Here is a 24,443-nt window from a genome sequence, read left to right as displayed (position 1 = left end):
GCTTGAAGGGGTCACCTGCTGGTTTAAATAATCATTAGTGGGGAAAATGTAGTATTAAAATGCATTTATAAGGTCAATTTTGTCACTGATAATAACTGCTTTGTGCATAATACCTCATACATTTTCCCAAGGCTGGGAAGCTGGGGCATGGGAGCAGTGGTGCTTTTGATGGACTTGCTCTTCCATTGGCTGGAAAGTCCTGTATTGAAAAGAAGCACTCCACTTTGAACTTGGATAACTCCGGACCCATCACTGAACCCAAAAGTGCTTTGTAAAACATGGATTATATATATGCTGCTTGGGTATATTTTATGAAGAAGACATTTTTTTTTGCCGGTTTTGTAGCTGAGATGAGCTTTCTGGTTTAAAGCATACTATTACATAAGTTTGAAATAACTCCATTCACAGAATGTTTGTATCGGGCTGTACTACAGATCAAATGTGCTGGTACTTGCTGAAATGTTGTTGCATATCATTTTAAAATGGGCTGTAATAATACAAGTAGTTGTAATTAATTTACATTTCTACATAGAAATTACATAGTTCACAGTGAAAACAATAAATATCCTGCTTTTTTGCAACAAATATGAGTACCGTGGGAAGATGAGCTTAATAGCTACGTGGCTTTGTTACAGAACACAATTTTTGTAACTGAGTGATGGGGAGAAAGGTGTTGCTAGCAGGAAATTTTTGGCTGAGCAGGTGTTCTGGTGTCTAAAAGTAGATTTTAATGTTTTGGGATTACTTTGCTGATGTAATTTTTCATCATTGATCATTTAACACTGTTGCTGGCTTTTGGGTTGTTTTTTTCCTTGAAAGTTGCAGACAAGGATATTAATTGGCCGATTTTGTACCTACAAACTAAATTAAAAGCAAAGATGTCCTGAGTGTCACTACAAGCTGGGCTCCATGTGATATCTAAGTACTATAACTGTAATTTTCATTATTATCTGAATCAATCATTTGATAAAATTGCAGAGACTATCACTGAATGACCCTAGAAATGAACTGAGTAAGGGGCTGTAATTTTCCTGAGCAGGTAAACTCTTCCCACCATTGACAGTACTAAAACCAGGAGGTGAGGTTAGCAGTCTGCTTCAGATTTTTAAAAAATGCCTCACTCTCTGCCTTGCCATTTCTACTGTAGAGAGAGCTTTGCCTTTGTCCATAGAGCAGTGTAATTACAAAGCTACTCTTTAACTTTTTTAGTACAGTGGAGGTGTGTGCTTGAAGGGCAAATGGAGATTGGTAATATCTGTACAGATTATGGGACAATTACTGATTGATTGCCCTACTTGCAAGGACAGTAAGGGTTGGTGTGTCAACTTTAGGTCGAGATTTTTTAAAAGCGTTTCTTTCAAGTAAACTTTACCACTGTGACTTGCTTCTCTTGCTTGTAGCAAGAAAGGTTTCTGAAAGGGTTATAATGCTTTAGACCTGCACTTCCTGGGAAGGAAGGGTGGGTGGTCTGCATCCATCTAAAGGGAAAGGGAAATTAATGGTCCTGTAACACTTTTTGCATGCTGAACTTAGCATAGAGACCATGCACAGGGCTGTATACTCTGCCTTTCATTGGTAGACGTGTTCTAGAATTTGGAGATTATTCATTTGGAGGTTGGAAGTGAAACCCACAGTTGTTTATCCTGGCTTTTTTTCTGGTTACTGTTCCAAGGAGAGTGCTCCTTTCATGCAGACAGACCTCTGTTATGTCAGGACTGCTCTGATTAACTGTGCAGCTGGAGCATGTTTTCCGCATCCCTTGTGTAGATAGCGCTCTGCTGGTTGTCTGGTTCTGCCTCTCCAGATTTTTAGTGGCTACTGAACACAAGCGATGCATTCATAACGTTGAAAACAAAATAAAATTACTGTAGCCCATGATGCTGTTAATTCTTTAGTAACTGCATCATACAGGCCACAGTGAAAGGTGGTGTGCAGGGTGCATTTCTCACTCCACTATATCTGTGTCCCTTTGGTAACCTTGTCTATTGTGCCAAGTGCTCTCCTTGATGCAACATAAGCTTGCACACTAAAAAAGCCAAATAAGCTATCTTTATTATGTAATCCTGAAACTCTTAATGTGTAGGTGCATATATATTTTTTCAGGTATGATACATACTTTAGTATGGCTCTGTCCCTTTTATCTCTTCTTCAAATGCCATTGGTTATTTTCAGGAGCTCACTCAGGGTTGTGTGAAAGAGCAAAGGCACAGGGGTCGGGTAAAGAGTATCTGTGGATGCTTGCCAGGAAAACTTGTATTTTGACAGGTTTATTCCTGTGGTCTGTCAGGTGGACTGAAAAGGGGTAAAAAATTTTGAGGTAGCAATTGGACCTCTACAAAAAAGGAAAAGTTTAAACCAAGTATTTGAGGGTGACTGAGGGAAACAATGCAAAGGGAGTTTGGAAGATCTGCAACATGAAGCAGACCGAAAGACACGGAATGCTGAATGAGGATGCGAGGAGTGAGGGAGAAGAATTTGCTCTATGTTCCATACCATCAAGAGTCCGGCAGCTGTGAGATGTTCAGGTATGACCAACTAAGCAATGGAGTTACAAAGGCCTTACTGTCTACTTACACTTCTTGATATAGTTTCATTTACAGGGATTTTCTGAGCTGCTGTATAGCTACTAATTGGTTTTTATAGTAATTTTTATTTAATACACTTCCCTCCCTCCCCCCACCCTCTGCTAAACCCATTCCCACTATCTTATTACTTGTTAGACTACTGCCTTTCCAAATGTCTCAGATCTCTTGTTCTTCAGCACAGAAATACTGCCAGTGGTTCATATCAGTCTAGCCTTTTGGGACATAAGTAGATTCTCTTTGCTAATTCTGCTGCTCACTAAGGTATTTTACAAACTAAGAAATAATGAATAATAATGTTGGAATTCCTGAACTTACACCATGACACTGGAATAAAGGCATCAGCAGGGTTAGTAGGTTTTCAGAGCATTGTCCCTATGGAGAGTTCTGTGTTTTAAAGACACAACGGTGCTGCACAGTAATTATGATTTACAATTATAAAGCCTTACACAAAACCTTACACAAATTATCTAATTGTGTGACAAACTTTTTTCCAGGCAGCTGCTGTATTTCTAGGCATTGCTGGCTGCACTGCATTTACATCATTAAATATTATTAAAAAAGAAAATGCTTTAGTCTACAGAAATCACAGAGTGAACATATTGAGACAAATTGCTATTGTTGCTTGTCCCACTCTTGTTTAGCTGGAAAGCACAATTTTATTCCCTCCTTTGGAGCAGGAAAGGAAAACTGAAGAACTGCCAGTTTTCGGTCCTGCTTTATTGTACAAAACAAGCACTTTATTAAATGTAACATCTGTCATTCTTCAGAAAGACAAATACATGCAGAGATACATGTTTTTTGTTCACATAACTTCTCCCTTGAAATCAGTAGGACTCTCCTGTCCTTTTCAAAGGAATAGGACAAACCTCAAGTTTTGCTGTGCTTCTAAATGAAGCCTTTAAATATTGTCTGTCTTAGTACTACGTGTGATGGAGTTAATACTCCTCAAACACTAGGCAGTGGCCTTTCAATGATCAATTCATGTCTGAAATCTTGGTTATTTCAGCTTTCACATCCTTGATCTCAGTTTGAACTCCAGTGAGATTCGCCAATTTCTCATTCAGTAAAGCAATTTCCTTCTCCCGTCGCAATACCTCTTCCACTAATCTTCCTATTCTCAGTGTTAGATCATTTATTAATGGTTCCAAGATAGCAAACTCCTTTTTAACTTTGTACATCTTGGGTTTTAAATCATTTGCAAATGTAACTGTCTTCAGAACTTTGGCTCTGTCACTTTCAAGATTCAGAAGTCTATCTGAATGCTCGTTAAAATCATTCCTTAACTCAGACAATGCTGTCTTAATTTGCTCAATTTTTCTTGCATTACTGGATGCCAAGTTTTGTATTTTTGCACTTCGGTCAATGCTACTGGTAAGGAGGTCACCTATATTTTTTACTGTCATCTTTTCACCTTTTTCTACTTTATCTTCTAGTGTTTGCAAAGAATCTGTCAGTGCAGTCATTTCTGAGACAAGGCCTGAAATACGCCTTATGTCAGTTTTTACTGTCACAATTGTCAATGTTATGTTTTTTGCTACAGAAGCTCCATTCTGTTCAATGCTTGAAACTGCATGAAAAAGGCTTGTTAAATTCTTCTGCAGTTCTTCTTGTTTTTTAATTATGCTGCTAGACCATGTTTTCATTGTATAAATATCTTCCTGCAGATGTTTAATGTGAGAAATTATTTGAAGATCTTCCAGCTGTTCCATGAGGTTCCAAGTCTTTTCACACTAGAAGGATACAAAAATATTTCTAGCTTAACAACTCATACCAAAATTCAAGCTATGCTCTAATGAAATACCTTACTACTCTGATATTCAAATGGAGTGCAAACCCTGTCTCTAGGAAATAAACTTCTGTTGCAACACAACCACAATGTATTTTTTTCCTGTCAGTACACATAACAAGTATCACTACTTTTTCTATTACGACCAAAAATTATAGGAAGGTGCTATATGACTTTCTTACATGAATTCCAAAAACACAAGTCATCAAATGTGTAATCTTCCAGTTACAAGGTTTTTTGTCTTAAGTCTTCATAAAAGCTACTTTAATGAGAGAACACTCATGCTGTTGTTGGATTTTTGCCTGGATTAACTATTTTGGTTGTTTGGTTGTTTGTTTTTTAAAGGACTGGGTTTTGGTTTTCAAATTTGAGACGAAGAAAGGAAACTACCTTAGGGATACTATCCTGTTCAATCCCCAATCTGTCAGGGTAGAACTTGCAGAGAAAAAAACACACCAAATGGGCAAGCGGAAACACATTCTAAAAGGCTATAATTAGTATCATACTAATCCTTTTCTGGACACTAGCTGTAAAAATATCATCAAAGAAACAGATATTTTTAGCTCTTCAGTAGTGTTGGCCATTCCTCACTAGCTCAGTACTGTTTGCTCAAAAGCAAAAGAGCAAAACTGTGGAAAGTTGTGCTTGTTAATGCCCTCTAGAGATGAGGATTTCCTGTTCAATCTCTTCTACATTCAGCTTTCAATGGGGTTGAGGTTGGCAGAACACATTAAATTAGGGAGCATACCACAGGTAATCTAGCCACTCTTTCCAAAAAGATATGAAGTAGAAACACTGTAACTGGAATACACTTGTGAAAAGTATTTTAAAAACATTTCTTTATAGAGTAATTTTTCTTAATGGGACATAGAACACTAAAGTATTTACTCTGTACCTTTTCTGAAGAGGCAATTTATTTTGAATTAGATTATGTACTGGGTCAGGGCAATTCACTACACTATGTTTTTTATTTTGAATGACTGTAAACAGACACAAATTTATATATAAGCAAAAAATTGAAACTGATACAGCTTTATACTATTTCATATCATTGAGAAATGGTATTTATACCATTGAGAAATGCTGGTTTCATAGTCTCTTGAATGGGCAGTTTTACCTAGTTAGTGAAGATTTCAGTGGAGTTCTAGAGAAATGAATGTACAAAACCAGAATAAATAAAGTCTGATTAAGTCATAAATATTGAGGGTTGATAGTGTCTCTATGAAGCAAAATCCTGAGTTCAGAAATACAAAATTGTCTGTAGACAAAAAGTTCATGATGTCCCTGAGATCCAAATTTCAATGAACAGCTGCCAGATGTATTAGGTAGTACTGAGTCCCATGTAAGTGGATCTATAGATAAACTGGATATTCCCTGCCCCCAGGTACATTACTCCATGCCTTTCATTAATTACTTCTGCATATCTTGGTTCAGCAAACTTTGGGAAACAATGTCAGTGGCACTATTCATTTTTTTCTCCTTTGAAATGCAGTGCAATCCCAGACATATAACATAATGCCTGAGAGAGAACATGCTACAAAGGTTAAAAGTTGTTTTTAAACAGCACCAAAACAATCAACCCCACAAAAAAACCCCAACCCCCAAACTAATACAGTGAATGATCACACCAAATTTGTGAATTAAATGATAGTAGAATCTAACAGGAGTATCTGTTAATAACCACTTCAGTCTAGTTCAATGACTTCAATGGGAGAATTAATTGCTACCAGTATTTGAAAAGGCTGGAAATGAGGTCTAAGGAGGTTATTTGCATGGAGTAAAAGAAATATACACCAACTGCTATGTAAATACCAACTGCTTATAAATACAAGACAAGGTTCTCAGTAGGAGGTACTTTACTAATGTTTTCTGCAATGCTGTTACATGCAAGTTTCAGCCATTAAAAATGTCCTTGTGCTTTCCTGCACAAAATAAGATGCGTAGATCCCAGTAGCAACTCTGACATTGTGAAGTCTGTATTGAAAGCACAAAACCATTATAGTACACAATACATTAAAAGCAAGGTACATGTATCTCTACTGAGCACTAAGTGATGAGTTGTTCATTGTGTTACAAGTCCACGGAAAGTAATACAAAAAACAAAAACAAAAGAAACTAAGTAGTGAAAACTAAGTATGCAAACTAAAAATATGAGGGTTTTTTTCCTTAAATCTACATACTTTGCTTCAAATTCCTTCTTATTGAAAAGGACCTTTTAATAAATAAGCTGCAAATAATTTAAGAAAATACTTCTTTCCTTCTTCAACACAGTATGTCTTGCTCTCTAACCTCTTTATTATAAGTTTGCCTTTCAGGCTGATCTAATGTCTATTTAAATTAATGACATTATTTCAGCTATCTTTAACATACATTGAAATCACATTATACTAATAAAGTGCTTTTTCATCAATTCAAAACATAAGTCCAAATTCACTTATCCCCATTCTGGTCATTTTCTAAGTTACAGTTTTCTAAAATTATTTCTTTTGCTTTGTAGTCAGACACTACTTCTTCTAAAACTGCTATTTCAGGTTGCATTTTCAACAAGCTGCCATTGTAGTGAATGCCTTCGAGAACCTTTTGCATTGCCACTGTATCAGAAACAGTTTTCAACATATCATTTTCCACAGTGTACAGCTGTGTTGTCAAGTCCTGTATCTTTTTCTCCATACCCAGCAATTCACTTGACAGTCTAAGAATAGAGTGAATAGCACTTTCAATTGTTGGCAAATGGTTCTTGCACTCCACAATTTTAGGTTCATAGTTTGCAAGTTTCTGATTCAGGTTTGTTTCCTTGACTACCAGACTATTCTGTTCTTCTTCTAGCTTTTCAACTGCCTTTGCATGCAAGTCCAACTTATGTTCAATTCTAGAGAATTCATCATCTTCTTGCTTTTTTAGTGTTCTAATATTTCTGGCTGTACTGTCTTCCAAATCTTTTACTCTTTCTGAAAGGGATTTAATTCTTTGGTCGACTTCATTAATTTGGGAAGTAACTTCTGTATGTATGAACTTTGCTTCAGATTTTAAGCCACTAGTGTTTGTGTTCATTTCATCCAAGCTTCTTCTCCAGGAATTTGTAACATTTTGGAACTTCTTATTAATGCTCTGCATTTTTAGAGTGAGAGTCTGTTCATTGTTCTGAATGTCATTTATGATGTTATGAAGAGAAGATATTTCCTGCTCAAACCCAGTCATCACAGAGAAGGATGAAGCAGCTTCTCGCAGGATACTTTCAGAAGACTCAAACTGCATTTATAACAAAAACAATGTTTGTGCCTACTTAACAAGAGTCAGAATACAAAACTATTTCCATTTATTTAAGAGAGAATGAAGTTCCTTAAAAGCTACTGTACTTGTTAAGCTCCTACATGATTTTTTGCATATTCATGTTTAAAATGTTGATTAATCTAGCATGAAAAGCTCACAGAAAAAAGATATGTCTATTGTTGCTTTTCTATAGAACATATACCATTTTCTTTGTTGTCAGTCCCTTATTTTCCATGTTTGGTTTTGTGTGTAAAATACAGTAAATCCCATGCAACATTTTACAATCTGAAGTGTAGTATATAAATATACGAATTACATCATGTCCAAGTGACATCATTCTGAGATCAGTGCTGAAACAAAATAACTAGTATAAGCCATGCTGTGCTCCCATCAATATCTATAAGGTATTGGGGATAATTTGGCAGGCAGCACAAGTTTACTGCTCGATAATGTCAAACATCGTAATATTTTTGTCAGTGCTGTTTTATTTTCTTCTCTATAGCTTCATTATGTCTTCATATTATTAGAACAGGTCTACTACATAAAAATGGCTATGAATTTTCTTCAAATCAATGTATTTTAGGATCATACACAAAAGACTACTGGTAGAATGAAGTATGTGCATAAATATAAGTTCTTAAAAATAGTTTTTAAAATATACTGAGATACAACCACTACACCTACATACTTAAACAATGGCATAGATTGACATGTTTTGTCACATGAAATATTCTCTAAAAGCCAAGTAGAATATTCTCTACAGGCAAGTAGAACACATTATGGTAATTTTAAAACAGATAAATTAACAAAAAAACAACAAAGTAAAACAATAGCAAATGTTCACCAGAGATTATCTAAATAAGAGGTTAATGATTACCTTTTCAGAAATTAAGTTTAATTTATTTTCCACATCCAGGAATTTTTCAGCTTCTTGTTGTAAGAAATTGTACTTTCTTTCCATATCAGCAAATTTACTTGAGTGTTGAAATAGAAACCTACAAATTGCAAGCAAATAAACACAAAGTGTAACTATATAATTAGCATATAATAAGTGTTCCAGGACCTGAGTCACTGAAATTTGTTACTGGAGGGATCTGTGTTTGCAGAATTTGCTAGATCAATACGTAACAGGGAAAAAAAAAATCAGGATTTAATGAAGTTGATCTGTGTAGATACTGGACATATCTTCCAAAAAAGTAGGAAAACAAGTAAGTATGCATAGATGCCTTCATTTTTACACTATATTGCCATTCAAACAGGAAAAATGTAAGCACTTTTTCTAATTAAAAATGCAATGAGACAACCAAGCAAAACCTCCTGAATTTTGCTGGATGTTTATTAATCCCCAAAAAAGGGGTTTGTAGATTATTCAAGGGTCCTCTCAGTAGTACAAACAATTTTATCTAGACCAGTAGAGCTTACTTCAAATGCTTGTGTTTTCATGAAGTGCTATTTATAATTTATAATAAAGTAGAAGTTTCAAAACATATACAATGTTCTGTAAGATTAAGTTAGGCAATAAAAGCTATAGATAGATATACGCAAAAGTGACACAAACAGATATACCTAAAACACTAAGCAGAAGCATCACAAATAATTTTATTTAGATAATGAAATCTGGGTGACAATAAGAACAAATTTTACCTTAATTTTCAGGGTGATGTCTAGTGCAATAAACTGGACTAATTTCTTGCACTAGATTTCTGAGAATTTCATCATATCATTTTTGCATGAAGCTCAGTGTCTGATGGAACTAAGGTACTGATGCTGCTAAGATATTTTAAAGCATCTTTAGCAACGATATTTGAGCTTTACTTGAAGGCTCCAGCTGAGGAACAACTTACCACAGAGCAGAGCAATTTATTTACAGAAAACTGTTTCACTTCTACTGTCTGATTATTTATCACCTGCCAAATGAGCCTTGTTGTACTTATTGTCAGATTAAGTTGCTCTTCACAGGTAGATGTAGTCTCTAAAGCAGGTACTTAAAATTCATAAGCAAGGCACCTTTTAAACTTTCAACGTGCTAGAACAAATCGATCTTCGACAGTAACTCACTGTACACCAGTGTTTCCATGCCTGTGAATGCTCCCATTCTTTTCTTGATTCTTCTGGCTTTACCAAGTTTCTCTAGTCACTTAACCCAAACACGGCATTCAAATGGAAATCATACAGCCTGTGACTGAATACCATATGGAATACGAATGGAAATATTAAAATCTGCTTCAGAGGGTTACCTACCAGGTCACCACCAGGCAAACAGCAAGGGAAATTATGGTCAAGCTTGTCCGTGAGTCCATCCAAAAGGAACTGCGATTATTGCTGGTCCTGGGACTTGCCAGCTTCCCGTAAGTACCGTGCTTCTCAGCCTTTGGTGAACCTTCATTGGTCTTGAATGAGGAAATACCTTTTTTCCTTTGCTTAACTTCAGACATTTTGTGGGTTTAAAAAGCAGAAGCAAAAGAGAGAGCTAGGATAAAAAAACAAAACCAAAAAGGACTACTTACTTATGAACATCCTCCAGTGTTTACTTTGTTTCTTGGTTATGTAACTGTTGCAAAATGTCAAAAGACTTTCGTTTTACCTTCCATAGTATAGAGCCTGGCTTTCATATTTTCTCAAAATTAACTGATTTTCAAACTTTAGCAAATTTTCACCTTTCCAGAAATATTTCATCTGTTGTAGAACAAGTAATTTTAAAGATTATTTAAAATCAAAAGGACTATATTTCTTTTTTTGTAGTTGATGACTGTCACAAGATCATTAGCGATTTCACTGATGGGCTTGTGTTTTACTTGTAGATTAAAAAAAAAATTATTACCTATACCACATTAAAAGGGGAAAGTTATTTTTTTCATTTTTAAAAATGGAAATGCGAGTCAAGCTTTAATTTAGAAATAGTTCTGTTGTAATGATGTCACGTCATTTGTAAAATCATGAACATCATTTAGTAAGTCAATAAAAGAAAAAATGAGAAGATTAATGAAATTATGCATCTAGATCAAAGAAACGCTCTAACTTCTTGATAAAATGAAGGTCTGAATAGAGACAGGCAATATGAATCTCCAGCTCATATTTTAACCAACCAAGTGGAAGTATAAAGTGGAATTTTTAAGCCTAAAACCGTCCTGCTCGAAATAAACTTGATCCTTGGCAGATTCCGTTTTAGGACAGCGTGAGACAACTGTTGTGCTGCTTTCTGGATCACTTTCACAGTATTGCGACTTAGTCACATATCAAAATATAAATATTTAAAGATTCTTACACAGTCACACTCAAGCGGAAAACGTATTGTTTAAAATCTAACCTGTCACGACAGCAGGCAGTTTAGAGATGTTTGACTCACAGCACTGGAAAGTGCACTCTAAGTTTGAGGTATGTAGGAAAAAACATAACCTCAAAAAAACCCCCCAAAACAACCCAGAAAAATGCTATTTTGTAACTTTTAGGACACCTTTCCGATTGAGAGCACGCATTATGAAAGTAAGGCAAATAAAGGAGATCTGAAGGGTAGTTCGGGAAATAGTCTAATACAGACATAAAAAGCTCTGCTTTAATGAACGGCTTCAGAGCGCACTCCGGTGCGGTGCAGAGGGACGAGCCGCAGCCCCAGAGATTCTCCTGGCCCAGCCGTCCCAGCCCTGCCCGCCGTGGATCGGCAGCCCCGAGAGTGGATGGGTGACCGACGGACGTACTGACCGACCGCCGCCTCCGCTCAGGAGCCTCCGCCTGCCTCCGGCCCGGAGCTCCCCGCATACCCCACCCCGCCCCGCCCGCGCTCGGGGCAGCCCCGACGCTCCCTCGGCCGCCCCGCGCTGTCCGTACCCGCGGCGCTGCTCCGGCCTCGGCTGTGGGGCGGGGAGGGCCGCCCTGCCCGCGGGCACCACGTTTACAGCCCGCGCAGCTCCTCCCTCCGCCGGGGCCGGCGCATCGCGTCCCGCAGCGCCACGTCCTGCGCCCGCCGCGGGCAGGGCTGCGATCCTGACACGCTCCGCCAGGGCTCGGCTCGGCTCGGCTCGGCTCGGCTCGGCTCGGCTCGGCTCGGCTCGGCTCGGCTCGGCTCGGCGCTTTGTTTTGCTGGGCGCGGGGACCGGGCCGGCCCATCCCCGCCCCCGGGCCCGGAAGGAGGAAGCGTGGCGCTGCCGGCCCGGGGGCCGCGGAGGATTTGCCGCTGCCGGGGCTCTGCCTGCCCCCAGGTGAGCGAGACGGGCCGCACCGCAGCAGACCGGGAAGGGTTTGCCCCGGGCGGGCCGGGGACGGCGGCGGGAGGGCGGTCTGAGCGCTCCGGGGTCTGTTTACTGCTCCGGCGGCTGATAAGAGCGTCTCGGGTGCGGGTTAACTCTTTGGTTTGGGTGTTTGTGGGGCCGTTTCTTTTGTATTTGCTTCACGTGTGGCTCCATTATTGTTGTTGTTGGAATAATGATAATAATAATTATAATAATAACAACAACAACAATACGTGGACTTGTCATTCACATCCCAGTTCCGTAGCGATGCGCTGGGATAAAGGTAGGGGAAGTCTTTGCTAATCATGTAATTTTCAGTGAAAATAGGACATTCTGTCAGTACAAAGGAAGAGGCACTCCATTGCGGGCTCATCCAAAGGCAGCTGCTATTCTACCTCTACCCAGCTCCTGAAGGAGAGAGCGAAAGGAAAAGGTGAGTGTTTCTGCAGGCACCTGCGTAGTTGCTCCAGGAAGGAGTTTGAACTTGCTTACGGAGATTTCTGTCAGGAAATTAACTAAGAGATAATTTTGATTCTTTGGGACTCTCGGGGTCAGATGATCAGTACTGGAAAACCTTTGCATTGTAGACAATAGTTTTCACCTTCTGTTGTCTTCAGACATGTGGCTTTTTATGACATAGAGGAAGAATGCCAGTTTATAGAGTTGTGTGTCAGATGCTGAGAAAGGAAGGTATAGCACAGTCATTGGCAGTGTTGGGCCCTCCATCTGTCATCATGTGTCAAAATCCAAGTGTGCTTGTATGGAGGCTTGAGCTTGGAGACATTTAGTTTATCTCATGTGATGAGACTGGTCCTCTTTCTCATCCTGTTGTCCCAGTCACATGATCTAAGGACTTAAAAAAATTGATGTGTGTATGGGGAGAAGACCTTTTCATAGAGACATCTACCAAGTTCCTTGTGTAGGAGAAGCTTGCAAAGTCTGCGGTTTTGTAGCTCTGCACGTGTTCATAAACATAAATTCATAGAAATGGGGAAAAGGACTCAGACTTCTTATTTTCCAAATTAGCAGATTTATCAGGTACTGTATATATTTTCCACTAATGCAGCTGCTTTGCTATTGTTTCTGACTTTAAAACCAAAACTCATAAGCTATTTTAAAATTTCTTTCCTTGTACTTTTAAGTTATGTTCCTATTTTTACTTGACTTCTCCCATCCCCGCTCCACTTTCTCACAGTGAAGGAACATGGATGTCAAGAGTAGAAATTGTTTACTTATGAATCGCCAAGCATTGGAAAGAGACATCAAGACTTCGTATATTATGGATCGTATGATTTCTGATGAAGTACTGACATTACAGGAGGAAGAGAGAGTGAAACAGCAGGTAGAATCATCTTTCACTGTTTCTTATCTCCCTAGTGTACTCAGATGTTTTACCATATTTTTAAAGGTTAATTTCTGTCTATCTAGTTCCTGCATTCATCAAATGAATTCAGCACACAGTTCTTATTGCACTTCATAAGGTTGAGTAAGGGCTTGTTCAAGTTAAAGGCTATTTCTCTAACTATAAATAGTCTCTAATTGACAGAGTGATAGTTATATTATTTCTAAGGTCTCTTAGTTTTGTATAATACCTCTTTTCATTTTTTTCTTTCTTAGACTACACAGAAAGAGCGAGCAGCTATGCTAATAAACATTATTCTTACAAAAGATAATAATTCATATAGATCCTTTTATAACGCACTGCTTCACGAAGGGTACAGAGATCTTGCCGCGCTTCTTCAGGATGGCATCCCTTCCATCTCCTCTGGTAACAGAAAGAGTTCAATGGATGGAATGACTTCATGTGGTCAGTGTAACTCCAGCAATCCCTATGCATGAACATAAAGACCAGTTTGCCTTTTTTATTACTTTGAAAGTTACTATTTGTAATACCTGTTGCAGTGAAAAACGAGCAGTTGGTGCATTCTGTTGTTTTGATATGTAGTAGTCTGTCTGTATTTCATATATTTAATATGGCAGGAGAGTTACAGCAGTTATAACTTTTGTAGGTCATATTGAAAGTGTTCAAATTAAGTAACGTTTATTTTAAAATATTATTTTACTCAGCTAGTCCAAGTTTATCAGTGTATATGTCACTCCATATGGGCACAAAATGGAAACATAAAGTGTACATTTTCTTTCCTGCTTTACCTCTTCTATTTCAAGTCATGCTATCTCAGCTTAAATCAATGGAAGTCTTGCTAGTACCAAAGTGCTATGCTGTTAACTGCCAAGTAAAAGCCTTACACGGCATCCCTTTTAGCTGCCGCATCTGTGGGGCGGTAACTTTTGGCTGAGAAATGACTTGGTTGTTGGTAACGTTGAGCTTACCACATGCAGTTATTATTTGGAACACTATTTTAGTTGGGGGGCCAATTACCTGTTAAGTAATTTATTTCTAGAAAGCAGTATTTTTTCAGTATTTGGTGCTGTAAGTCCAGCAGTTTTTGGAGCATTTTTATGGGAGATGAGATGGGGAGGGACCTCACTAGTTATTTTGAGTGGGGAGTTGTTTTGTTGGGTTTAAAGAGGCATTACATTTAGAATTCACTTTTTATTTTTGTGTTTCTTCTTTTCATCTTTAGTTAAGAGAGTTCTCTGTGAAGGAGGTGTACCACAGAGGCCAGTTGTGTTTGTCACTCGGCCAGAACTGGTAGATGCTATTAAAAGGAATCTGTGCTGCTTGGGAAACGATCCAGGCTGGGTCACAGTTTATGGAATGGCAGGCTGTGGGAAGACTGTTTTAACAGCAGAAGCTTTAAGGGATCATCAGCTCTTGAAAGGTACTCTTAGAAAAAAATCTATATTTTTTTAAAAATTACAGCAGGTATACACATATTGGACATACATGGTACAATATCATATGTCATCTTGAAAGTGGTTCGCGTTTCTAAATTCCTTAGTTGCTTGTGAAATATTTGGTTGCAACGTGCAACTTCATAACCATTTAATGCCCTAGCACTGTTAAGTATTTTATTAGTTTATTGAAAACGGTTTGAATAGCTTTTCACCTTAGAATCTGCTTTGGTTTATGAGAGTAGATGCATCCCTCATTAAACTGAAATTGTTATTTCTGTCAGTGAAAAATAATATAAGTAGTTATATTCCTCTTGGGCATTGCTGGTAAAGTCCTTGGTCTCTTCTCCTTGCTATTTGAGTTTAAAAAAATCTTGCTCTAACTTTTGCATATATTTTGACAATGGCAGGCATTTGTGGAATATCACCTTAACTTAAAGCAGATCATAAATGAGACCATTTAATGTTTTTTTTTATTTTGTTTTTCCCTCCACAGGACACTAGGAGGAGAAAGTAGGACTTGGACATTAATAAACATGATGTAGGGATAGATGCCACAGCATCTGCCACTATAGCTGACTCTTCTTGATGTCTTGTTGATGACTCTTTTGGGATCACTTTTACATCCCAAACTCTGAACTTCTGCAGTAATACAAGGTTAAAAATGTAAATACTAAGTCAAACTATCAGAAAGATGGATACAGAAGGGGTCATCACGTGACAGGCAAGAAGACACATAAAAAGGGGGAGCAACAGCATCAGTGGTGGTGTGAAATTTCTGTGGGAATTTTCCATACAGAGCCTGTTCCTTTAAAAATGAGCAATAGTGGTCTTGTAGAACCATCCTTTGGTGTTAATAGTAGAGTTGCAAGAATGGCTTGCAATAGACTTTACAGGTTTATATTTTAATTAATGTTGAGTTCTTGATTGCTATTGTAAGATGCTATTAAATATTTCTGATTTTTAAATGTATAGTATGATTAATACTGCTTTTCTTGTTAGATTACTTTCCAGGAGGAGTTCACTGGATCTCTGTTGGAAAACAAGACAAAGCAGGGCTCCTGATAAAACTTCAGAATCTCTGTAGTAGATTAGAACATGACTCAACTCTTTCACAAAGGCCACCACTTAACATTGAGGAGGCTAAAGATCGTCTTCGTTTGCTGATGTTACACAAATATTACAGGTGATGGCAGTAAAATCAAACACTATTCTCTTAAAACTTTGCAGAATAACTTTGATCTAATCATCTAAGCTGTGTGTGTTGTGCTTACATGTCTCTGTGGTGTTTGGGGGTTTTTTAAACCAACTTTCTCACTTAGGTTAATAAGACTTCTGCTAACAAAATGTGTTAACCAGCTGTGCAGGAGTCATGTTTGCTTGAAAAACTATTAGTTGTTGAATAATGAAAATTGGGGAGAAACAATTGGAAACAAGTAGTGTTCTGACTTTGTGTTCTCATTGTGTGCATAGAATGCTTCACTGATAAGTGAGATCATACAGCAGGAAAAAGTGTATCACTGCAGAAATTTTTTCCCTTCCAAAACAGATGTCTTTCCAAAAAGTGTTTGGTCTAGAAGTACCAAAGTGAAAGCAGGTTTTCATGATATGATCAATTACTGCTGAGAAACCAGTTTCTTTTAAACTTCAGGGAAAGTGACTTGATTTAATTAAGCATCATCTCAGTCACTGCACAGCTTTTTTCATCTTTGAGCAATAGTTTTTGTTATTTGTTATCTTGTATGAAGAGTTCAAAAGACACTTTCAGCTGAAAGTGCACTTTTCTGGGAAATAGATGAAGTGGTTGTCTCCATTGACACATATCCATTGTAATTTCTTGTTTATTAACAAAGAAACCAAAACTCCTGAATACAGAAGAAATTTGATGTTTAATTTATGCACAACATCACAATGGGCATGGGAGGAGGCAAGTGGTTGTGGGAGGAAGTAGAGGGGAATGGACTGGGGAGTGAGGTTCGTAGGGTGCCAAGTGTATTAGAAACCAAGCTTCACTCATTCTGCACCTTGTGGAGTAGCTTGCTCTGCACTGGAATTCTCTTCAGTGACAAAAAGTCACTAGCTATTTATTGATTCAAATAAGTTAACCCAGTATATCTCTTGGGAATAAAGTATTAGACAAAGAATTCAAATTGTGAATCCAGTATGTATCTTGGGATTAAAGTATTAGTCAAATAAAGAAAGTGAAACTATAAAATACTTTAAAGTAAGAAATTACCAAATTTAATCTTCTGTGATTATTATCCAGTGTTTTTTGGCTTAGGGTGTTTTTTTGTAATATTGGGAGGACTTTGAACTGTTCAGATTAATTAAAATCATAAAATAGCCCAGCATGAAATTCATGCCACTCAGCATATTTTCAAGTGTGAAAGTGCCTCAAAATTAGTTATTTATGGCTCTGATAGTATCCTTGTAAACCCTCTGATTTATCAGAAGGGTATAATAGAGGAGTTGTATAAAATGAGATAAAGCTATCCAAGACTTAGATGTAACTTTGAAAATGTGGTATGATGTGTACGCACTTCTCTAATAAGATCAGATCCTTATTTATAAGCTTTGATGGCATAAGTACCATTTAGCTGAACAAAAATCTTATGGAAACAGTGGCATGCTTCAGTGGGAGTGGACAACTTAACCAATAACTAGTGTAGCTGAAAATTCCATCCCTTTTAAAAAAGGGCAGTAAATGTAAACAATTTGTAAGGTTAGGTTTCAATAACTAAAACACACTGATTGCAAATAAATATTTCTTTTCATACATCTGCTTCTGACGTTTTGCACCTGTAGAATCAACCTTTTATAATCAGCTTTCAGTAACTTCTTTATCATATATAGATGAATGTAGGGAAGTCTTCTGTAAATTACTCTGTTCAGATTCTATCCAGTAACTTACGGATGTGGCTAGCCACAGGATTTGAATGTGTCATCACTGTAAAATGTAAAAATAGCCTCATCATCCAACTCCTTCACAAGAGGATTTTTACAAAGATATAAGGAAAAAACTGGAAACTCTTTGGTCAAATGAAACTGAAAATGCTTTCTCCCAGGAAGTTTATCACTAACCAGTGTCAAGCAGAGTTGTTATCTAGGCCTATGCGACTCTTCTTCATTTATGATACCTGGTGACTTGAAGAAGAGAGTAAATATTTCTGTTTTTCCTGGCATCTACTAATGGAAATATTTCTCAAAACATTATTGTTTCCACTTCAGTTGTATCTATAAAATAGTAAGTGGTAAAAACTTACTCTTTTGAGATACCTGCATTCAGCTTCTTGCACAGTATTTAATCACAGAATCATCAAGGTTGGAAGAGACCTTGAAGATCACCTAGTCCAGCCATCAACCCAGCACCACCATAATTAGCTGTAAACCTTGTCCCCAGGTGCTGCAGATGCTTCAGCACTTCTGGAGACAATGACTCCCATCACCTCACTGGGCAACTTATTCCAAAACCTAACCACCCTTTCAGTGAATTTTTTTTTCTAATATCTTACCTGAACCACCCCCAGTGCAACTTAGGCCATTTCCTCTTGTCCTTTGGCTTGAGACAAGGAGAAGAGACTAACCCCCATCTCACTAAAACTTCATTTTGGGTCATTGTAGAGATCAATACAAGCCTGAGCCTCCTTTTCGCCAGAATAAACAATCCTGGTTCCTTCAGCCACTCCTCACAGGACCTGTTTTCTAGACCCTCTACCAGCTTCATTACCCTCCTCTGGACACACTCTTAAGATACTTTATATATTAATATTAAAAAAATTTATGCAGTGATATATTGTAAATTCTGAAACTGTTCTTTCCTTATTAAAATGCAATACTTTATTTTAGCACCAATAGTTGATCTGAAATCTGCAGTCTTTCTTCTTGCACTAGGTCTCTTTTGGTCCTGGATGACATTTGGGATTCCTGGGTATTAAAAGCATTCGATAATCAATGTCAGGTTCTTATCACCAGCAGGGACAGGAGTGTAACAGATGCTGTGGCTGGTAAGGAAGTTTCCTCTTCTGCACCAGAGATTTTGTGTCTATGTATATGCAATTTGTTCTTGTGAACTTTTAAAAGAATATAGTAGATGCTATGTCTATCAACTTGTGGCAAAGTTTTGGAATTCTGCTCTGTAGGACTTTATGCTATTTGTGAAGTAATTGTTAAATGTTATCCTGAAAGTGATATGTTTACATTGAAGAGTGTAGTCAGTGTATCACTCAACAGGATGCAACGATGCTGTTAAACTGATTATCTCTATGCTATTAAGTAGTCACTGCCAATAATGGATTTGTAATTATTAGATTGTAGTAATTTTTTTGTCTCTCTAAGGCAAACTGATTCTAGGAAATAGAACTTTTGCTCTTCTTAGTGCTAAGCCAATAAAATACTGTGCAAAAAATCATGAACCAGGCCCTTTGCTCCAGATTTTATTTGAAAAATACCTTGAATTTCCATAAGATTTTTCACATTATTTTAACTTTTTTCCTTGTTTCTGTGTCTAGGCAATAAATTTGAGGTTCATGTGGAGAATAGACTAGCACATGAGAAAGGACTGGAGATTTTATCCCTGTTTGTGAATATGAAAATATCAGAACTGCCAGAACAAGCTAACTCCCTTGTAAGAGAATGCAAAGGTATGCTGGTCACTCTGCAACATATCATTTACCACTGAATATATTTTTTCTTCTGGATTTAGACTTACAAACAGAGGAGGGAACATCTATTAATATTGTATACCTTAAGTAAAAGGCAAGTCAAATGTGTTTTGGGTTTTTTTAAGCTATACAGAAGTGACCCATGTGAATTTTCAAATAGTTTTCTTCAGTATATTTCCTTCCTGTGCTGCAATTGCACATAAATTTGTTGAGTTTGCAGATGTCTGCATGGATTATTGTTTGTCTGTCCTCCACACCTTAAGAATTTAATCAATATATTGGGAAAATTACTTGACTTACTCAATGACTTGACTATTAACTATTGGATTATGTTCCTTGAAAACCTCTAAAATTAATTTAATCTTTTCCTTCAGGTTCTCCTCTTGTGATATCCTTGATAGGTGCATTATTACGAGACTTCCCTAGTCGTTGGGAATACTATCTCAGACAGCTACAGAATAAACAGTTTAAAAGAATAAGAAAATCTTCATCTTATGATTATGAAGCTCTTGATGAAGCCATGTCCATAAGTGTTGAGCAACTGAATGACAATTACAAAGACTACTACAAAGACCTCTCTATCCTCCCTAAAGATGTTAAAGTACCTACTAAGGTAATAGCAGGAAGCTAGTAATTTTTAGTGAGTTACAAAAAAGCAACTTTAAAGAATTCATAAAATTTATAATTGTCGTATATAACTTGTGCTGTGTGTAACTTAGTAGTAATTGCTAGATTGGGTAGATTTGGTCATTATTGTATTATGACTTGTACTGTTAATAGTGAAACTAAAAAAAATCATATCTGAATAAATGTATTCATAATGTGTAAGTTTACTGTGCATTCCATATATAGCTCTTTAATTAGAGTGTAATTGAATTTACTGAAGGCTTAAAAACTGTTATGTGAAATTTATGTCTCTTTTAAGGAAAAGATATGATCACCATAAATCAGCAAAAATAGGCAACAGACCGGATGTATGAAAGAATTGGTAATTTATTGGAGGGATTACAATTTGTAACACGGCTATATTTGTTAGTATGCATTTTGTTGTCAGTTAATTAGTAGCCTTTTATGATAGTCATATAAGTCGTATTATGAGTTAGGGTTGGGATTAGCGTTTCTCTGTTAATGTGCTAATATTTTTTAGGTTCTTTGTATTCTTTGGGATATGGAAACTGAAGAAGTTGAAGACATACTACAAGAATTTGTTAACAAATCACTGTTGTTCTGTGATCGCAATGGGAAGTCATTCCATTATTATTTACATGATCTTCAGCTTGACTTTCTCACAGAGAAGAATCGCAACCAGCTTCCGGTACGTATTGACTAACCTGCTTACTTTTAACTTTATTCTCCAAAGCTGGACATTCTTCAGAAAATGTTGTGTTGTTAAAAGAGTATCCTGAGTAGTTCCATGGAATAGTCCACAATGCAGTTTAACTTAATGCTGAGGAATTAAAAATACTTACTTTCAACTTGAAACTGTGGAATGATTTCATGATGGTTCCATTTGGACCTAAGACACTAAGCTTAGAGAAGACTCTTTATCCATTATTTCTCTATCAAATGTTTCCAGCAGGAGATGTAATATTCCACTGTTGAATCGAAAGGCATCAAGACCCTACCAGAATAGCAGGTTTCTTCCTTAATGCAGAGAAGTGCTTTTTACTCGTTTTTCAGTTTAAGGCAGTACTTGCAGGGAGAAGACCTGTAAGATGGGCCCAATAAATTTCAATCCTGAAGGACTAGGCAGGAAGAGTAGATATGAAGAAAAGGCAAGTTTTTAGACTTGCTTTGGATTGATATATGTAAGAGTCCTTTTTTGTTGCCTACCCACATTTAATGTGAAGAGAGATTTAGTAGCTCTTCTCAGGCTGAGACGGAAGGTTAAACAACTGTTTTTTATGCCTTTTAATATCCAGAGAATGTTTTTGGAGGTCTTAAGCAGTAATTGGGTTAGGTGTACAGTTTGGAAAGGTAAACTTTTTTTATTTCACTTGTTGTCCCTTAAGATTGAAAAATAATATTACTTCTCAATACTATTTAAAATACAATCTTAATAATACTTATAATTCCTCAATCCTGAAACCTACCCATACCTTGGTATAGATTTCACTGAAAGTATGTTTTCTTTCACTTTGCAGGAACTACATAAAAACATAGTAAATCAGTACAAAAAATACTACAAACTTAATACGCCTGTTCCATCTCAAGAGGACTGCATGTACTGGTATAACTTTCTGGCGTATCACATGGCTGGTGCCAACATGCAGAAGGTGGGTTCTAACAAATGTCCTCTTTTCCTTTTTGTCCCACTCTTATCTCTTCGCTTTTTCCTTCAGGCCTTTTTCCACTTGAACCTCTCTTCCCTTGGGCATTTGTGCAGCTGGGTAAACAGTCATCGTAGGGTCTTTAGGAGGTCCACTGATAATCACTGTCTGTTGTAAAAGCTATTTTATTTCTACCATTTGTGTCTTGTCTTTCAACCAGTTTGTGAGAAAATTTATTCCTTTATATCCTAATAGCTTGTGTTTTTATTTTCCTTTTTTAAGAAGCTTTGATAAGAAATCTTCTCTAAACCTTTTTGAAAACCCAGGCTCACTTTATGGTATGACAATACACATAAATTGATTTTTGTCAGAGAATGTTATTAGTTATGTTTTTATTTCAGAAGTCATGTTATTTTTTTCTCTTATACAGATTTGCATGTAAAAATTCATTATCTGATTTCAATAGCTAAAAAATGCATTCAAGAGGTAGATGGGCAAATCTGTTGTTTCCAGAATTGCCTTGACACCTTTATAATGTTTTGTCTTTTTTGCCACCTACTGTACTTCAGATATTCAGCTGGAATAAGATGAAAATCATGCAGAAAGATTAATAATTCAGTAGTTTCAGTTGAATTTGAGTTTAAATGGATTTAGTAGCATTTGATACTGGTTGCTAATTGCTTTATTTCACATGTACTCAAACCTTTTCAGTTAAACTTCTTTTGAGATGCTTCATCTACCTCATACAGTACACTTTGTGGATTTATATCTTATAAAAACCTTTATAAGTAGCATGTGCTACAAATCTTTATTTAATTCTCTTAGTTTCTGCAACTTCAATGTGTTGTAAAAGTGTTTTTGTTAGCAGCCTTTCTACATTTTGTAGAATTATCTTCTCAGAGGTTTTTGGCCTGTCTCATTGTGACTGCATGCTTCCTAGAGTGTACATTCTATATGTCACTTATTTCTGATTATATCGGCATGATTGCTGTTTGTTGGGAGGCTAATAAAGCTGGGAGATATTATTTTCCTTTGTTTAACCACAATAATTTTTTAATCCTGGTGTTATCTACTGACTTTGGAGTGTACTTTGAGCCTGTGCAGTGTTGTCTCTAGGCAATTTTTCTGACCCCAGCAAGTAGGTTTTTTAACAAGAAAGGCTTTTTAAAGTGCATTAGTAGCAAGAGAAGGTCTAAAGGAAACGTTAGACCAATACTTATTGAAGATGGTTGTCTAACTAATAGGGGTAAAGAAGTGTAAGCATTCAGTGCTTTTTTCTGCCTCAGTCTTTAATAATGCTGACAGATCTTGGGCTGCCCAGCTCCCTGAGTTGGAGGAACATGAGCCTGGGAACAGTGAGTTTTCATCTGTGGACTCTGAAATTGTGACCTGCTGTGTCAGCTGAATGTTCACAGGTCTGTAGTGCCTGATATGATACAATCCAGAACACTGAAGGAACAAAAGGATTCTGTCAGGGTACTCCTCCTGATCATCTACTGTCATTTAGGAGTCATGGGAGGTCCCAGTCTGAGGGGTGACCTTGCTTCTCTCTACAGCTTCCTGAGCAGAGGAAGTGAGGAGGGAGATGCTGAGCTCTTACTCCCTGGTATCCAGTGATTGGAACTGAGGGAATGAGGCAAAGCTGTACCAGGTGACGTTTAGACTGGACATCAGGAAGCATTTCTTTACCAAGAGGGTGGTCAAACACTGGAACAGACTTCCTAGAGAGATGGTCAATGCCCCAAGCGTGTCAGGGTTTAAGAGTCACTTGGACAATGCCCCTAGTAACATGCTGTAGATTTAGTCAGCCCTGAATTGGTCAGGCAGTTGGACTGGATGGTCATGATAAGTCTCTACCAGCTGAAATATTCTATTCTATTCTAATAGTTGTATTTGCAGTTTCAGATCACCTTTTGAAGTAGTCTTCTCATTTTTAAGTGAAATGCAGCTATAACAAATTTTTTTTGTTTTTATTCAAATTCAGCTTCTCTTAGGAAGATGAGCAATCACTGCTAGCAGTGATCTTTGGTAGACTGGACTAGTCAAAGCTATTTCAGAGTTGTATCTTAAACCAGGTCTTATGTACTATAAGTCAAGAATTGCTTTGTACCTCCATCCCTTCTCTGACTAGCTGTATCAAAGAGCAGTCCTTTGCATTAAAATAACAACATTAAAATAGCCTTCTGTAACTCAGAATTTTCTTACCTGATCAAATAAGATCCGGGAATTTGCTTAGGTTTTCAATTAGAAACAATTATACCAAAGTGTATTTAATACCTAATGTATTTCCTATGCTTTTCTTTTTTCCCTAAGTAGATTCTGTTGTGAAACTTATGCTCTGAACTTAAATTTGTATTTCTTGTAGGAGCTCCAGGATCTTATGTTTTCTTTAGACTGGATTAAAGCTAAAACTGAATTGGTAGGGCCTGCTCATCTGATTCATGAATATGTAGAATATAGTTCAATCCTGGATCAAAAGGTATGATACGAAAAGGTAAATGATCAGTCTGTTCCAAATACATTTTTCTATTTTTCATTGCATTTTGTTGGATATATGTATATGTGGCAAGTATATAGAAAGCTTAAAACACTGAAATGTAAAACCAATAATTAAACTTTAACTTGGAGAAGAAAAAAATGAAGGAAACTTAGTTTTCAGTTTTAGCTTCAGTGAGTAAGTGATTGGCCATGGAACTCAGTAATCAAAGTGATGAATACCTAATGGGGGATACATAAGGTACTCTGCTTTTGAGGAGGTGTAGAGTTATGTTAGGCACTTCGAATAGTCCTTCTGATATTTCTCACTGACTGCTTATTGAATAAATCACTCTTGCAAATATCCTTTATTT

At 37.1% G+C, this 24,443-nt stretch overlaps 2 protein-coding genes across 5 annotated transcripts in view; one reads left to right on the top strand and one right to left on the bottom strand.

The window, feature by feature from the left end:
• Window positions 1-3,219: 3,219 nt before the first annotated feature.
• Window positions 3,220-11,739, bottom strand: IKBIP (IKBKB interacting protein). Of its 2 annotated transcripts, none has more exons than XM_071552030.1 (4): window positions 11,467-11,732; window positions 9,883-10,111; window positions 8,519-8,636; window positions 3,220-4,315 (listed from the first exon to the last, which is right to left on the bottom strand). In XM_071552030.1, exons 2-4 carry the CDS (start codon window positions 10,074-10,076, stop codon window positions 3,560-3,562), a joined length of 1,068 nt encoding a protein of 355 aa, XP_071408131.1. In that variant the 5' UTR covers window positions 10,077-10,111; window positions 11,467-11,732; the 3' UTR covers window positions 3,220-3,559. The 2 variants fall into 2 exon arrangements, with proteins under 2 accessions (XP_071408131.1, XP_071408130.1); XM_071552029.1 differs by lacking the exon at window positions 3,220-4,315 and adding an exon at window positions 5,240-7,620 and having other exon boundaries at window positions 11,467-11,739.
• The window catches only part of APAF1 (apoptotic peptidase activating factor 1), a 33,618-nt gene continuing 20,763 nt past the window's right edge, over window positions 11,589-24,443 (top strand). For 2 of the 3 annotated variants that reach the window (XM_071552027.1, XM_071552026.1), the window contains exons 1-12: window positions 11,591-11,837; window positions 12,186-12,300; window positions 13,063-13,209; window positions 13,485-13,674; window positions 14,453-14,650; window positions 15,666-15,849; window positions 18,555-18,667; window positions 19,172-19,303; window positions 19,699-19,937; window positions 20,472-20,639; window positions 21,469-21,600; window positions 23,960-24,073. In XM_071552027.1, coding sequence (XP_071408128.1) covers window positions 13,072-13,209; window positions 13,485-13,674; window positions 14,453-14,650; window positions 15,666-15,849; window positions 18,555-18,667; window positions 19,172-19,303; window positions 19,699-19,937; window positions 20,472-20,639; window positions 21,469-21,600; window positions 23,960-24,073 — 1,608 coding nt within the window. In that variant the 5' untranslated portion in view covers window positions 11,591-11,837; window positions 12,186-12,300; window positions 13,063-13,071. Of the gene's footprint in view, window positions 11,838-12,185; window positions 12,301-13,062; window positions 13,210-13,484; window positions 13,675-14,452; window positions 14,651-15,665; window positions 15,850-18,554; window positions 18,668-19,171; window positions 19,304-19,698; window positions 19,938-20,471; window positions 20,640-21,468; window positions 21,601-23,959; window positions 24,089-24,443 lie in introns of all 3 variants that reach the window. The other variant, XM_071552028.1, reaches the window with a different exon arrangement.

The sequence above is a fragment of the Pithys albifrons genome, chromosome 3 (genome assembly GCF_047495875.1).
Source record: "Pithys albifrons albifrons isolate INPA30051 chromosome 3, PitAlb_v1, whole genome shotgun sequence".
Taxonomy (NCBI): domain Eukaryota; kingdom Metazoa; phylum Chordata; class Aves; order Passeriformes; family Thamnophilidae; genus Pithys; species Pithys albifrons.
The sequence above is the reverse complement of the archived record's forward strand: the minus strand, read 5'-3'. Positions and strand labels throughout refer to the sequence as shown.

Coding starts and splice junctions, on each gene's coding strand:
- IKBIP (XM_071552029.1), bottom strand. CDS start 10,076: ATGTCTGAAGTTAAGCAAAGGAAAAAAGGTATTTCCTCATTCAAGACC. Junction 8,637..9,882: donor GTTTGCCTGGTGGTGACCTG/GTAGGTAACCCT, acceptor TGCAATTTGTAG/GTTTCTATTTCAACACTCAA. Junction 7,621..8,518: donor TAAACTTAATTTCTGAAAAG/GTAATCATTAAC, acceptor TTATAAATGCAG/TTTGAGTCTTCTGAAAGTAT.